At 51.8% G+C, this 14,628-nt stretch overlaps 10 protein-coding genes across 10 annotated transcripts; 6 read left to right on the top strand and 4 right to left on the bottom strand.

Moving 5' to 3' along the window:
- Positions 1 to 276: 276 nt before the first annotated feature.
- On the top strand, positions 277 to 1,566 carry ASPSYDRAFT_92548 (putative oxalate/formate antiporter; the record flags this gene model as incomplete). The annotated part of the gene is made up of 2 exons (XM_040852697.1): positions 277 to 601; positions 659 to 1,566. The coding sequence occupies 2 exons, from the start codon at positions 277 to 279 to the stop codon at positions 1,564 to 1,566; spliced, it is 1,233 nt and encodes a 410-aa protein (XP_040699218.1).
- A 486-nt stretch (positions 1,567 to 2,052) lies between these two features.
- Positions 2,053 to 2,759, top strand: ASPSYDRAFT_34340 (uncharacterized protein; the record flags this gene model as incomplete). Its single annotated transcript, XM_040845231.1, has 4 exons — positions 2,053 to 2,153; positions 2,207 to 2,262; positions 2,547 to 2,654; positions 2,692 to 2,759. The coding sequence occupies 4 exons, from the start codon at positions 2,053 to 2,055 to the stop codon at positions 2,757 to 2,759; spliced, it is 333 nt and encodes a 110-aa protein (XP_040699217.1).
- A 274-nt stretch (positions 2,760 to 3,033) lies between these two features.
- On the bottom strand, positions 3,034 to 4,800 carry ASPSYDRAFT_158009 (sugar porter family MFS transporter; the record flags this gene model as incomplete). Its single annotated transcript, XM_040842691.1, has 4 exons — positions 3,034 to 3,745; positions 3,793 to 4,284; positions 4,340 to 4,643; positions 4,698 to 4,800. 4 exons carry the CDS (start codon positions 4,798 to 4,800, stop codon positions 3,034 to 3,036), a joined length of 1,611 nt encoding a protein of 536 aa, XP_040699216.1.
- Positions 4,801 to 5,198: 398 nt separating this feature from the next.
- On the top strand, positions 5,199 to 6,399 carry ASPSYDRAFT_183447 (SDR family NAD(P)-dependent oxidoreductase). The gene is made up of 2 exons (XM_040843534.1): positions 5,199 to 5,785; positions 5,838 to 6,399. The coding sequence occupies exons 1-2, from the start codon at positions 5,377 to 5,379 to the stop codon at positions 6,236 to 6,238; spliced, it is 810 nt and encodes a 269-aa protein (XP_040699215.1). The 5' UTR covers positions 5,199 to 5,376; the 3' UTR covers positions 6,239 to 6,399.
- On the bottom strand, positions 6,306 to 7,289 carry ASPSYDRAFT_60387 (sugar phosphate isomerase/epimerase family protein; the record flags this gene model as incomplete). Its single annotated transcript, XM_040849846.1, has 1 exon — positions 6,306 to 7,289. One exon carries the CDS (start codon positions 7,287 to 7,289, stop codon positions 6,306 to 6,308), a length of 984 nt encoding a protein of 327 aa, XP_040699214.1.
- Positions 7,290 to 7,912: 623 nt separating this feature from the next.
- On the top strand, positions 7,913 to 9,473 carry ASPSYDRAFT_409153 (annexin). Its single transcript, XM_040846181.1, has one exon. The coding sequence runs from the start codon at positions 8,223 to 8,225 to the stop codon at positions 9,399 to 9,401; it is 1,179 nt and encodes a 392-aa protein (XP_040699213.1). The 5' UTR covers positions 7,913 to 8,222; the 3' UTR covers positions 9,402 to 9,473.
- Positions 9,474 to 9,544: 71 nt separating this feature from the next.
- Positions 9,545 to 10,366, bottom strand: ASPSYDRAFT_71126 (Zn(II)2Cys6 transcription factor domain-containing protein; the record flags this gene model as incomplete). The annotated part of the gene is made up of 3 exons (XM_040850554.1): positions 10,270 to 10,366; positions 9,595 to 10,231; positions 9,545 to 9,554 (listed from the first exon to the last, which is right to left on the bottom strand). Exons 1-3 carry the CDS (start codon positions 10,292 to 10,294, stop codon positions 9,545 to 9,547), a joined length of 672 nt encoding a protein of 223 aa, XP_040699212.1. The 5' UTR covers positions 10,295 to 10,366.
- Positions 10,367 to 10,550: 184 nt separating this feature from the next.
- On the top strand, positions 10,551 to 12,444 carry ASPSYDRAFT_34334 (flavin-containing monooxygenase; the record flags this gene model as incomplete). The annotated part of the gene is made up of 4 exons (XM_040845229.1): positions 10,551 to 10,750; positions 10,805 to 11,086; positions 11,144 to 11,301; positions 11,366 to 12,444. 4 exons carry the CDS (start codon positions 10,551 to 10,553, stop codon positions 12,442 to 12,444), a joined length of 1,719 nt encoding a protein of 572 aa, XP_040699211.1.
- A 198-nt stretch (positions 12,445 to 12,642) lies between these two features.
- ASPSYDRAFT_1159057 (putative quinol monooxygenase) lies at positions 12,643 to 13,526 on the bottom strand (the record flags this gene model as incomplete). Its single annotated transcript, XM_040840063.1, has 4 exons — positions 12,643 to 12,742; positions 12,791 to 13,240; positions 13,293 to 13,408; positions 13,470 to 13,526. 4 exons carry the CDS (start codon positions 13,524 to 13,526, stop codon positions 12,643 to 12,645), a joined length of 723 nt encoding a protein of 240 aa, XP_040699210.1.
- A 198-nt stretch (positions 13,527 to 13,724) lies between these two features.
- On the top strand, positions 13,725 to 14,610 carry ASPSYDRAFT_92539 (uncharacterized protein; the record flags this gene model as incomplete). The annotated part of the gene is made up of 4 exons (XM_040852696.1): positions 13,725 to 13,976; positions 14,043 to 14,110; positions 14,169 to 14,299; positions 14,357 to 14,610. 4 exons carry the CDS (start codon positions 13,725 to 13,727, stop codon positions 14,608 to 14,610), a joined length of 705 nt encoding a protein of 234 aa, XP_040699209.1.
- Positions 14,611 to 14,628: the final 18 nt, after the last annotated feature.

Genomic DNA, 14,628 nt, shown 5'->3' with positions numbered 1-14,628 from the left:
GGGGAGATATACGACGCAGGCTCGCCACGAGTTCGGCGAACGATCATATCAGCCGGGAAAAAGTGAGTGAAGAAGACCGGCCCGTCCCCACCAGACTTTGTCCGCAAATCAGAATGTGAGACGCCCGAGTCGTTTGGCTGTGGCTCCACTATGCGATTCTGCTCGCCGAGAGCGCCCACAACCACGGCTCGGCTCACGCTTTCCAGAAGAGTATATCAGTCGCTATGGCCTCGTCCCCATAGCGCAATTCACCCCGGCCAGGAATTACGGTCCGCCATGTTGGACCTCGAAACACCCATCACAGACTACCCCGAAGGCGGACTCCAGGCATGGCTGGTGGTTGTCGGTGCCTGGTGCGCCATGATCCCCTCCATGGGCCTGCTGAACACGCTGGGGACGCTGCATTCTTGGACCAGCGAGCACCAGTTGATGGACTACTCTGACTCCAGTATTGGGTGGATATTCGGTGCCTATGGGTTTTTTCTGTACGTCGCTGGCGTCCAGGCCGGGCCCATTTTCGACTGCTACGGGCCTTTGTTTGTCGTCGTGCCTGGTTCTATAGGAATGTTCGCATCTTTGATCTGCTTTAGCTTTAGCACTGGTAAGCATTGGAATTGCTCATAGGCGTATAGTTTGGAGTCGTGCTGATGGCACACAGCATACTACCAGATCTTCCTCTCCTTCAGCGTCCTCGGCGGTCTCTCGGCCTGCACTCTCTTCAACCCAGCCGTTTCGGTGATCGGCCATTGGTTTGACTGTCGCCGAGGCCTCGCTACCGGCATTGCCTGCACTGCTGGTGGCGTAGGGGGCGTCATCTTCCCGATCATTGTCATGTTTGCTGCACCCAGGATCGGGTTCGGCTGGGCTATTCGCATCATCGCGTTTCTCTCAGCCGGTTTGCTTGCAATAGCCTGTCTATTCATGCGTACCAGACTGCCACGTCCCACGGGAAAGTCCGCGGCAATCGACTTCAAGGCCCTGTCAGATCCGCGGTACGCCACGACAACACTCGCCGTCTTCCTGGTTGAATTTGCAGTCTTCATCCCCATCACGTATGTCTCCAGCTATGCGCTTCATGTTGGAATAGACAAAACCATATCCTATGCCTTGATACCTCTCCTCAACGCTGGGGCCATCCCCGGTCGTTTCCTCCCGGGGCTGTTGGCGGATCGATTTGGGCGCTTCAACGTCATGATTGCCACCTCGCTATTCTGCTCCATTCTCACACTCGCTCTGTGGATTCCGATCGAAAGTAATACTGCCGGCGTTATCTGCTACGCGATCCTCTTTGGCTTTTCCAGTGGTGCAGCAATCAGCCTCACACCCGTCTGTATTTCGCAGGTTTGCAAGGTGGAAGACTACGGGCGCAGAAACGGAACGACCTTTACGATTTCCAGTATTGGGACTCTTACGGGAATCCCGATCGCTGGGGCTATTTTGCAGGCTGGTGATGGGAACTACCAGGGCCTTATTGGGTTTGGGGGAGCCCTGTACTTTGCAGCGACCGTGGCGTTCATCGTGGCCAGGGGAGTATGTGCAGGATGGAAGCTGAAGACCATCTTTTAGTAGCCTGATGTAAACAACGGTAACCAAATAGCCATTACTATACTAGACTGAAATATAATTAATTTGACACTCCATCTGTTGCAGTGACATCATAACGGGCATTCTTTCCTCGACGCGCAAAGAGTACGAAGCTTCAGGCAAGGACCGAGATGATCGACAAGGCAACGTAATTTTTCCCCCGAGAGGGCCGAGACCCATCAGGGGAAAGCTTGTGAAATCCTAATAAACCGGGGACAAAGTGGTGGCGCCACATGACAGAAGCAGGGGTTCGGCGAAGTCTTCGGCGACGACCAGCGAGCGTATCAGGAGCACACTTGGCCGAGAGTGTATGGCAAGGGTCCGAGCAGGAGAACCTTTATAAGGAGACCAGATTCCGCTCATTGTATCGAAATAAAAACATAATTCAGTAACTCAATTGTCAGATACTCAATACTCAAGAATCAAGTCTCATACCTATACTCATTCATACTCATACTCAATCTCAATATGGGAAAGGACGACGTCATGGTCAAGGTGCGTAGCCTGCTGCACCCGTCTAGAAAGGAGTCTGAAGCAGTAGACTCGGGCACCATAGTCTCATTGACAGAGTAAGTCCACTATTATACTCTGATACTTAAAATACATATCTAATGTTCAGCAGGAAATCACCAAAGCCCTCCCAGCAACCCCGCGAAGGCGTCGATGTTCCGTACAATGGTAGGTACCCTCTTCCATATTACTCTCTGCAATGCTAACGTTACCAGGAGACCGATGCTTCGGTTCTTGCTGCCGTGGATCCGCCCCCATAGTATACCAGAAGTACCAGACAGGCGACCAATGCTTTGGTTCGTGCTGTCGTGGAAGGTCCACCATAGTGTACCAGAAATACCAGACGGGCGATCAATGCTACGGATCTTGCTGCCGGGGGAGTGGCTATGAGCGCTGAATTCCCTCCCCTTGATGGCCGATTAGCCCTTTGCGTTCAATGTCCTGGATGACAGCTAAAGCTATCCCAGTTATCCCGTGGACCGATACATTACCTCGCCCCGACGAATTGACACTCCGACACGTCTGCCGTGAATTCTACAAAGAAAATATACTTGAATACGGTGCGCCCCCATGCATGGACTTACTTGAATCTAGTAGCCCTATGGGATGTCGTCGGGGGTGCGAAATGGCGACTCGATAAGATTGGTTATTGCCTCGAATATTAATCTTGCAAACTATTAATATGGGACTGAATTTTTTAGCCGGAGTACTATATAGTAATGAAATTGATTATATTTTTTGAGTCCATCTTCCAGTCACATAGTCTTACCTGGAGTATGTAAAAGTGGCCACCGAGGTTTGTAATTAGGGCACCAAGACATATATATATTCTACGGCCACAGAGAAAAAAGTTTAAACACCCAGTAAATAATATCCCCGGGGTATCAATTAAACGCAAAACATCTCATCTATACAGTTATTATTAACCCGCCACAAGAATTATTTCACATTTTGTGCATTTTCAACCCGAGATAAATAATCACCAACGTTTTTCTGCAGGCTGATCGGGCCCCTTGTGCCCTTCCATCTCTCGTAGTTCTGACGCGCGCCCCTGGCGTAGATGCCTGCCCCACGACCAAACAGCAGGTCCATATCCTCCAGCGGAATGCCCTTGGTCTCGGGCACAAATAGGAACGCGAATACCAGAGCCACAGACGTGCACGCAGCGAAGAAATAAAATGTTCCAAAGGAAATAGCCTCGACCATATGTGGCAGCGAGTAGACGATCATGAACTGTGCCAGCCATTGCATGCACACGGCGCACATCATCCCGATTGTTCGAACACGCGTGGGAAGAACTTCTGACGCAAAGATCCACGGGATTCCATTCCAGGAGAAGCCGTAGAAGATGGCGTAGATATATACCATTGCCACTGCAGCTCTGGAACCGCCGTCGCTGGGGGGTATGCGGTTGAACGAGTCGCTGACTTGGGAGTAAATAGCGAGATAGAACATGGCGATACCTGCACCTACCGCGCCAGTGATTAGGGCAGGCCTCCGGCCGAACCGGTCTACAATCCAGATCATGAAGACCAAGGTGGTGATCATCTTCACCAGACCATAAACACCGGTTGCAAGCAGCTGAACGGAAGTGCCCTGGAAGCCAATGGACTTGAAGATAGTGGGAGAATAGTAGTTGATTGCGTTGATTCTGGGACATGTTAGCTGCTTCTGTCTGCTTATCCGATAGGTGCTCACCCAGTAAGGTTCTGCAGGAGCATGAGCAAGACCGAAAGAATCAGTCGATTGCGGACCCCTGGGGCAGCGCACGCCCTCAGAATCTGCATAGGAGTGCGTTCCCCGCCGGCTATTTCCAGCTCGTGGTTCAGCGACGCCTGGATCAAGGCCATCTCATTAACAACGTACTCGTGCTCCATGGGTAGATTGCGGACCCATGCCAGGGCCTTGTGTGCCTTGTCCATCTTGTTCTTGCTTGCCAGCCAACGGGGGCTCTCGCACATCCAAACCATGCAGATTAGCAGTAGACCTGCAGGAATTAGCTGCACAGCCATGGGGATCCTCCACTGCTTCTGATCAGAGTCTGCAATGTTCCTCTCGACGCCGTAGTTCACCCAGAAGCCGAAGACGAGGGCGATTTGCAGCATGATCTCGAAGATACCGACCAGGCGGCCACGGATGAGCGCTGGGGAGCACTCGGCGATGTAGATCGGGATTATTGTCGAAGATGCACTGTCATCGTGAGAATTAGAAACATTCCAGTATCAAGTGTGGTCCAAAGCATTACCCTACTCCCAGGCCGGTCAGGGCTCGACCAAGGTACAGCAAAGACATTATCCCTACCAGCTGCACGATAGCACCGGCTGAGAAAACAACGCCTGATCCCAAGATGACTAGCTTACGACCGAAGCGCTCCGCGAAAAGAAATCCAATAATAGCGCCGAAGAAGGCTCCTGCCTGGAAGATGGAGACGACGTTGGACGAAATGTCTGCTGCCTCGCCATTTTCAGCTTCGGCAAGACCAAAGTTTTTCTGAAAGGCAGGCAGTGCGATCGTTCCCCCAATGAAAGCTGAATCGTATCCGTACATTGCTGATGCCTGTGGTTGTTAGCAGGATATTTCTTTTGTCTTGTATAACAGGGAACTTGCCCATGTCGCCGACAGCACCAGCAGATATATGCGCACGCCATAGATCTCTGGAGGCCCATCGCGCTGCGGCCGCGGCGGAGAATAGAAGATGTTCTTCATCGTCGGTGGGAAAGTCACGGCCAGTGGTCCAAGACGGTCACCATCAAGCCCATCCTCGAGGTATGCGAATGGCCTGATTGACCCCGTGGGGTGAGGGCCAGGCCGATTCATAAACCACCAGCACGAGGCCGGAGCATCGACTCAGGGCTCCGGAGGATCGAGACTGGAAACCTCCAGCTGAACTTAAGCGGCGATTGACTTTACTGTTTGGCCCCTTGGCCCACATCGTCCACGTCGCGGGCGTTGAGTGGCCCATGGATCGCCCGTTGGAGATGAGCTGCAGGCCCCGACTTTCTCTGTCCCGTACTGAAGGCACTAATAATCACTATTGATGGCGAAGGATGCGCTACTGCCCGATTTCCATGGACTGGCTGCAAGTACCGACAGTATTCGGCGGGCTGGCGCTGATCAACTGTCCATCTGCTCCGGAGGATCAGAGTCTGCTTGTCTTCTCCAACGAAGACATCTCAGGAGCTGGCCGAATGGTTTTAATAAATCTGCTGAACACGAAGTTAACCGGTTTAAGTGGTCACAGCGCTCCGTAACTGAACGAATAATAATAGTTACCTGTCACCCATGTCGGACGCTTTGCTGCCTCCACTCTCGCAGGGACCGATTGCCCATCGCCTCCAGTCGCTCGTCGCCCTCATCACTGGAGCAGCTGGCAATATTGGCTTCGAAACCGCCCGGCGATTCCTTCTCGAAGGCGCTCGAGTAGTGCTGGTCGACCTTGACGCGGATAGACTCACCAAGGCAGCAGACACCCTTCGCAAAGAGGTCCAAGGCACAGAGGATGTCATACTCAGCGTGCAGGCCGACGTTACTGAAGATGCAGAAGTTCAGCGGTTTGTAAACGAGGCGATACAGGCCTTTGGGCGTCTGGATATTGCATTTCTCTGCGCGGGCATCTCGTACACTTCCACCAGCATTCTCGAAACAGATGTCGATCAGTACGATAAAGTGATGCGCGTGAATTGTCGATCAGGTAGGTCACGATTTTACTTTCCAATAATTCAGTTGTCCTCTGACACTGCCAGCCTTCCTCGGGGTCAAGTACTGCGGCGCTGCAATGAAACAGACAGGCCATGGAGGCAGCATCATTCTAGCCTCCTCCATCGCCGGGCTTCGTGCGACTCCTGGACTCTCTGCTTATTCTACGTCCAAGTTCGCTCTCCGTGGCCTCTGCTTGACCGCGGCAGGCGAGTTGGGCCAGCACAAGATCCGCGTCAACACTGTCCATCCCTGCGGCGTCAACACGCCCATGTTCCTCGCTTCGTGGCCCGAGGAGAAGATGAAGAGCATGCTGGCTACTGTGCCGCTTGGGCGCTGGGCTGAGGTTACGGATGTGGCGGCAATGGTTTCATTTCTTGCGAGTCCTGATGCACAGTTTCTGACAGGCGGCGCCTACAAGGTGGACGGGGGGATCGTAATGTTTTAGGAAATTCCGCATTGCATAGACTGTAGTCTAGACTCATGAATAGACGGCCTACTGTAACTCGTGCATACTATTCTAAGGCTTTGATCAGCTTCTGCCACGACTGCTGGCCTCTTCTGGCGTTGTCCATCGGCCGTCTGGACTCGTCTCTCATTCTCCAGTCGAATATCTCCATCGAAACCACTCCTTTCCACCCCTTCTCGACCAGCCAGGTCCTTGCAATTTCCGTGACCGGCAAATAAGCGCCCAGCTCAGCCTCCATGGGAAATACTCTCATGTGGCGCGACCAAGTAAGCGCAGGCGGGAAATCCGCCTGGAAGAACCGATGCCGATGCGACAGCGGGGGTGCAAATCTCTCTCCATCGGAAAGCTGCACGTAGAAAACCTTATCGAGCGGACACGAGTCAGTGAATCGAGTGAGGGAGGCTTTGAGGGCCGGCCACGCGTTTTCCTTCATGCCACTGGCGACGGTATTGTCCCCCCAGAGTCGCGCAGCAACGTGAAATGAGTCCAGGCAGAGCCCGAAATTCACCCTGTCCACGTCCTGCACCATGCGCAGGCTGTCTTCCCAGGTGTTGATGTAACTGCCCCATGCCACGGCCTCGTAGGCGACGCGCAGCGACCAGGACGCTGCTAGGTCGCTGAGCTGTTGCAAGTCTCGCACCATCTGCTGCCAGTCGCCTGTGCTGTTGGCAGTGTCGAATTGCGACGGGACCTGCAAATGCTCTGCTCCAAGCAAGACGGCAATCTCAATCCAGTGTCTCGCTGACTCTAGACGAGTCGACAGCGGCGAGTGGTGGCCCTCGAAGTTCTTGAAGGGATTCAGAGCCAGTACCGAGACATTAAGCGACCGGCATAGCTGTGCGATGGAGCGTGCGGCATTGTATAAATCTAGCACGGGATTTTGTGACAAGCCGTAATCCACGACTTCCTGGTAGACAATCTCGATGGACGAGAATCCATTAGACGCCGCTGCCTGGACTTTCTCGGGCAGTGAATGCGAAGAGTGCAGCCCCAGCGACGAGGTGGTGATTGCTAAGGGATTGTCGAGCATGGCTGAAATAAAAAGGTTACCGACAGTTTGGTTATTGTTTTATTTCTTTTACTTTAAGTAAACGATCCATAGTGCAGTCGGAGAAATGCCGAGGATTGGAATTACACTCCTTTCCAACAATGCCGATACAGGACGGAGTACAGAGTAATAAACGATCGTATTATCAACCTAGGTGTCAGCTTGCTTTCCTTGATAGATTTCATACTGTTTGATAGGCCTTGGGCGTGTCATCCCTTGCACTTTCCACAGACACGAACATGACCACTCCAGGAGACACAAAAATAGTGTCAACATGGAGAAATAATTTGCGAGTGCTGCCCGGGAGACTCTGCGCAGCGTAAATACTAGCGCTAACCACTTCAAATCACTAACTAGTCAATGTTGTGCCTTAAATGTATACAAGACTGTACCCCCAGTTAACCCCTACAGTGTCTTTACAGAGTCCCTAAGAGCTATTTATCACTACTAACCATAGCATGCTTGGGTATTCCTATTAACTATAGGCTTCTTAAAATTACCAAACTGCTGGAAGTCCTATCCTTCAATAATATAAGCTTGTATCTCAATATCGCAAAAGTTTAGAGCAGGAGCCGAACGAGATATATAAATCTCTAGTTCTAAATATAACCAGAGATTTATAAATACAACCATGATCAGAACTCGCCGGCCCTTCTATAAATAGCAGTGTATTAGTATCCCTACTTTGATTACCTCGAACCAAACATTCAATAATGATTTCACAGTAGATCTGAACTTTCGACCTGCGACTAAACCGATGGATCGGGTACGCGATTAGCAGCCCTCAGACCCTTCATCCTCGTATTCCTGTGACACCGCCACAGTCAACACAGCCTGCGCCTCATTCGAATAGATATTTAACAGAGCTAGGTGCATGATGTCTCGAGAATATGCCAACCCCATCTATCAAACACAATGACTTTCCACAAAGAACCCAGCAAAGACGCCCCGCCAGCATACGAACCATCACCATTACTCAACAAAGCAATTGACGACGCAAAAGCCCTCCGCGAGGCCACAAGCGGCATCCGCACGGACAAAAAGACTCTAATCCAAATTATCCCCGGTGCGTCTTTGCACCCAGGGCACATGGCATTGCTCCAACAGACCTACACGCAGCTCTACCAGCGAGACCTCGAAGACGACATCCGCGGACACATCCCGTCCGATTTCAAAGATACCATTCTGGGAATGATCAAAGGCCAGGTTTGGTCCGATGTGAAGCGACTGGAGGAACTCATATATGAACCGCTCGACACAAAGCGTGTTTTCGCCTTCTGCGAGATCATCTTTTACCGGACCCCAGCCAAGCTTCGAGAAATCAAGCAGCTGTACGAGGAAAAGAATTCAGAGCCTTTGGCCGAATATGTCCGGCGCCGATGTTGGTATGGACATACAGCGGAGCTGCTCGTCAAGTGCCTTGAGACCTCGCGATGTGAAGATGGTACTGACGCGCTCGATACTGCAAGCATACGGGCCGACACGCAGCTCCTGCACCAAGGTATCTGGTGCCAGGGCAAAGAAGATATGGAATACGTGTCGGGTATCCTGGCGAGTTCTTCACGCGAGAGACTGATCGCCCTGCAAGACGAGTTCGAAGCCGTGTACCACGTCAAGCTGAGGAAGTACGCCAAGGAGAAAACAACGGGTACGCTTCAGCTTGCGTTGCGGTTGCTATTGGCGTGGGCGGAAGATCCTATACAGTTTGCGCGGGATTGTCTGGTCAAGTTATTGCCGGTCGAGAATGGCAAAGCTGAACGCAGTGCTATCACTCATACTATGGTTTGGGCTCATTGGAACCGGACGATATTCGAGACTGGGAAGATGAGGCTAAGGTATACTACTTCGACTGATGTCCGAACAGAATTGAGAAAGGGGCTTTATGATGATTCCTATCGGGAGTTGATACTTAAGATTGCCCAAGTCGATTATCATGCGATAGCCCAGTCCAGAATAATGCCAGCCAGCCGTCTGCCGGCCAACAGACACCAGACTAGAGCCGGTTATCAGAAACGCAACGGCTGTGGCAACGCTCGAGCTGCCGAGCTCAGAGAGGGTCAACTCCTGGATACGAGAGAAGAATCGCCTGCCTAGTGACTGCCGGTCTGTTGGATCCTCGTGCAACTCGGCGCGATCGCTGTTCAGCGCCGATGACAGATAGATGGCATTCAAAAGTAGCTTGTTGATGTAGGGACCGGCCGTTGCGAGACTATGTATTACTGCAGGGCGATAAGTGGTCAGGTACGCCTGGTGGTGATGGTTCCAATGGATCTGCAGCAGGTGCCACGCTGTATCAAGATCCAGGCCGTCCAAGTCAAACTTGCGCTCAGCCATATACGTCCACTCTTTCTGTATTTGAAGAGCCGAGTTGGCAAACAACCGACACTCTTCTTCCGCTGTGTCTTTCCTTTCCGCTGCAGGGAACTGTGCCGCGCGTGGTTGGCGATAGAATGTATATGAAATGGGCGGATTGAACGTCGAGCTTGGACCGTACACTGAGATGTGGCCACCGTCACTCTCGACTCCAGTGTGTATTTCAATGGATGCCGCCTGCTTCTGCTCCAGGCCCAAATTGAGGGCATGTGTATCTGGGTGCAGATTCTGGGGCACATCGACTGGTGTTGCGTCCATAAACATGTCTACATCATCCAGACCGTGCAAGCCATGTGTCTGTGAAACAACCGACGGCGCAGTATCCGATGGAGTCTGGACTTGAGCAGCATGATGCCGTTGATGCGGTAGAGATTCCTGCAATCTATGCACCGTTTCCTCCACCTCCGTCAGTCGGTCGGTGATGCGTTGGATAACTGCCTGCGACACCCGCGATGTCTGTCGCCGGTCCTGCTCGTATGTGCATGGCACATTTTCTGCTCGACACAGGCTACATTCTGGACGAGTACTGTCGCACTTGACCTGCACGACCTCTGAGGAACCTGTCAGTAAGCTGGGCCAGCGGACATACCTTGCGGGCCCTGCATAGCTTGCATGCCTGAGTGTTGCGCATTTCCCGCCTCGCAGGTCCTCCACTGGCTTTCATGGCGATGTCACATTACTGATTAACTCTCTTCTGGATCAATACCAGATGTGAGGAGAGATCTCGGGGGTGTCGATCGAGGCCTCCCCGCATTGCTGGACACTGCACGGCCCCATCGGAGATCACATCTCCGGGCGAGAACCGAGGGAACGAATATAACCGTCTTTGTCTTGCCATGGACGGCATTGCCAGTTGTATCATCGCACAAAATGCCGTCAGCGCAGGCCCCATACACCGTACGAAGTGTCCCATTGGGAACACACCGGCCAGTCCGGGTCGTCTGTATCGGTGCGGGCTACTCGGGCCTGATGATGGCCATTATCGCGAAAGAGAAAATGCAGCACCACGAAGTTGATTTCCAGGTCTATGAGAGGAATAGTGATTTAGGAGGCACATGGTTGCTAAACAGGTAATAATATTTTGCGCTCTCTCTCCATTCTGATCCTAACATCGGCAATATTAGGTACCCTGGCTGCCAGTGCGATATTCCCTCCCACAACTACGCCTATAGCTTTGACCCCAAGCCGGACTGGCGCGGTTACTATGCTACCTCAGAGGAGATCTACGAGTACATGAAACAGGTGTCGCAGAGGCACAGTTGCGACGATCTATTTGCTTATGGTCATGAGGTCGTATCTGCCGTATGGGACGATGACGCTGGGATATGGAAGCTGGTCGTCAAGGCAAATGGCGTGGAGTTTGACGATAACTGCCACGTCCTAATAAATGCTGCTGGTGTTCTCAAGTATGCTTTCCTATTCATGCAATAATCGCCTTTGCCGGTTCTGACGGTCGATTGCAGCAACTGGAAATGGCCGACTATTCCCGGTATAGAGAACTTTCAGGGGAAAAAAATGCATTCAGCTGCCTGGGATGAGACTTATGACTATACTGGAAAACGTCTGGCTGTCATTGGAATCGGGTCGTCTGGGATACAAATCCTGCCCCAAGTGGCTAAGAGTATGCTGTGTCCTTCCATTGTATCAGACCTCGCACTGACGCGGACCCCTGTTCATTACTCTAGTTGCCGGCCATGTCGATTACTTTATTCGGTCTCAGACCTGGATTAGCCCAGCACGGGGTATAAACGAGGCTCAAGAGGGCGATCCGGAGGTGGACGAAGATTACAATTATGTCGAAGACGAGATCAGGCGCTTTCATGACGACCCGGAATACCTCCTGCAGCACCGCAAAGAGTTGGCTAATCGCCGCATTGATGAGTTCAGGGGGTCGTTAGAAGGCCCTGAGGCCCTAGCGGAGGTGAGACGTAGCTATGTTACCTCCATGCTGCAGAGACTTGGTACGGGCGAGAAGGGTACGAGACTGGCGTCGCTCCTCGTTCCGGACTTCCCAGTTGGCTGTCGCAGGATCACGCCGGGTCAGGGGTTTCTAGAAGCGATGGTGCGTCAGAATGTCGACACGCATTGGAACTCGCTAGACCATATCACGGCAGAAGGCATTGTGCTGCGTGATGGACGTGTTTTACCAGTGGATGCTATTATATGCGCGACTGGATTCGACACGACGTTCAAGCCGCGCTTCCCCATTGTCGGACATGATGGAGTGAATCTCGCTGAGAAATGGGAAGAAGAAAACCCCGACGCATATTTTGGCATCGCCGTTCCGCAAATGCCAAATTACTTCTGCTTCATTGGACCAAATAGTCCGGTTTCAAACGGCTCCCTTGTGCAGGCTATCCAAATGACGGGCGTCTACATATACAACTGCATCGAGAAGCTCCAGACACAAGGGATCAAGTCCATGACGGTCACGGAGAAGGCCGTGGCTGACCTTAATGAACACGCCCAGACGTGGCTTCAAGATACCGTCTGGGCCGCTCCATGTCGAAGCTGGTATAAGCGAGGCACGACCGACGGCCGCATTGTCGGGCTGTACGCCGGTAGTTGCTTCCATTTTGCAGAGGCGCTGCGAGACCCTCGTTGGGAGGACTATCACCTCGAATACCTGCATCGAAACCGCTTCCACTACCTGAGGAATGGACTAACCCAGCGCGAGCAGAGAAAGGGCGACATGGGCGACACACAAACATTGGACTTTGAATCATACTGGAAACTATTTGTGCTGCCTGAAATACACATATAACTTGGATCCTAAAACGTGGGCTACAGTGCAAGGGTACTGAAGGTAGATAAAGCGATATGCCACAAGCTTTGTTTCTAGCGACGCATAAATATACACACCCCGCCCAAACAATCCTGTCAAGACTCTGATGATATAGGTCAATGTGGCTCCTTCCAGACACCGAGAGTCCTATCGACAAGGGTATAGCTTCCATTCTGTCTAATATCGCTTGCTTCTCATAAACCCAAATCCCTCAGCACAATCAGTGACAGTAATACTAGCTTTAAACTTATCTACGAGTTTTACCCTGACAAAGATGCTGGTTGAGCGAGCATTCCAGGTTAGGGTAAGCACGGAGCGCACTTACAGGCATAAATAGTTTTGATCCCGCTGTGCGAGGTAATCCTGCTCTGAGGAATAGCACTCAACAAATAGAAAGTGAAGGGTTGTAGAAACCCCGGAGGTTGATTGTTCAACGGCAGCAGCGGCCGTATGACATGCTAGTCCTGTGCCGGTTCTATCAAGGTCCTGGGCGAGGCTTTTCAAGGATGCCGTGAACTGTGCAGTTGTGCTGGTAGACGACTCCTGGCTAGTGGAGAGCTTTACTGTTGTGACCCGAAGCCTGCAAGCTTTATGCTCAAAGTGTAGGGCATCGTTGCTGTTGTCCACAAAGCCCTCGATCGGAGTAAGAAGTAGCAGTGGGGGGAATTTGAGTAAAGTCGAATCTGCCTGTTGCAGACTGGCTATAAACTGCCGCATTTCCTTGTAAGGTGCGGAGCCCCGGTGAGTGACGGCGAGGGCGTCTTCGTTGTCGTAGCTGAGAAGGGGTCAGCCCTACAAGGCCACGTATTGATATTTTGTGCACTTACAACTCAAACCCCTGGACAGATCGTGGGTCGGTGATATTTCGAAACCAGCAATATGCAGAGCACTGCTCCTCATTCTGGTATGTGAATTGGTAAATCTCGTGGATTAGAGCGAGAAACTACAAGTATGCGTGAGATGTTCTGCAGTACGCAGCGTTTTGGGTGAAGAGGATACCATACCTGAGTCGCGTCGTCCCCGTTTGCAAACTCGAGCGTAGGTGCAAGACAAAGTGCCATGCTGCAAGTAATTCTTTGCCTTTGGCATGTGTTTGCATGGCTTGAGGTCATATTTATGTCGAACCAGAGAGCTAGGCCTGGCGGAGATCTGAACTCCGCGTCCAGGAGGTACAGGAAATTGCAATTAAGATAAACCTCCAACTATATATTCCTCCAAGGTCCAGCTGCGCTGGAAGGACATGGCGACTAGTAACAAAAATGGCGCCGGTTCATTGTTCCCCGTTCGATGAAGAGTTCTACAGCTCCCTGGCCGAGTTACAACCATCATCCACGTTCAAATGGTACCAAACAGCAATTGTCACGCTTGGTGCTCTGAACTATCCGGAAGAGATACCCAAGCTATATAAATTTCTGCTCGACGTGTATATTCCAGAGGAAAACCAACTAAAGGAGACACGGAAGATCCGAGAAGGACTGACCAAAGCCTGCGGTATTATGGGGGCTGCAAAGGTGCCTTTCATCCTTCTTACATGGGCTTCATGATGCTTGAGGTAACAGATGCTAATACGTCTATAGACAGGGTCAAGCCTCCGTCAGTTAGCGACTGCAATACCCCCTGAGCTAATGGAGTCAACCTATCACCGGTCAGCGACGAAATACACGGGCTATTACCTTCATAAGTTATACTGACTCCAGACGTAGGGCGGGCGATACACGAGAGACAGCCATCGAACGAGGCCGGAACATGTTCTCCCAGATCTACGGCAAGATTCCTGGGTACGACGAGGGCAAGACGTTACATGCCAGCCCTGACTACTATCACATCGTGAATGGTACTAAGGAGCATCAAGTCCCAGCCTACCAGCGCTAAAGCTAACTGTCAGCTCTAGACCTGTTCTATGGCCACATCTTCTCATTCGACGCAGTTCTCGACATCCTAGAGACAGAGCAAGTTGTTGTTTCCGCTTTGTTAGGAATCGACTGTCCAGAGCAGGCGAAGAACCATATGCTGGGTATTCTTAACAACGGGGGACAGAGCGAGGACCTTAGATTCATTCGTGATATTGTCTCGCAGATTGCGGACCGCGGCCATGTGCATTTGCGCCGAGTTTCCAAGTTTGAGACACCACGGCTTGGTTCGTAGACACTGGAGTGAATAGCT

This window comes from Aspergillus sydowii, assembly GCF_001890705.1.
Source record: "Aspergillus sydowii CBS 593.65 unplaced genomic scaffold ASPSYscaffold_11, whole genome shotgun sequence".
NCBI lineage: Eukaryota > Fungi > Ascomycota > Eurotiomycetes > Eurotiales > Aspergillaceae > Aspergillus > Aspergillus sydowii.
The sequence above is the reverse complement of the archived record's forward strand: the minus strand, read 5'-3'. Positions and strand labels throughout refer to the sequence as shown.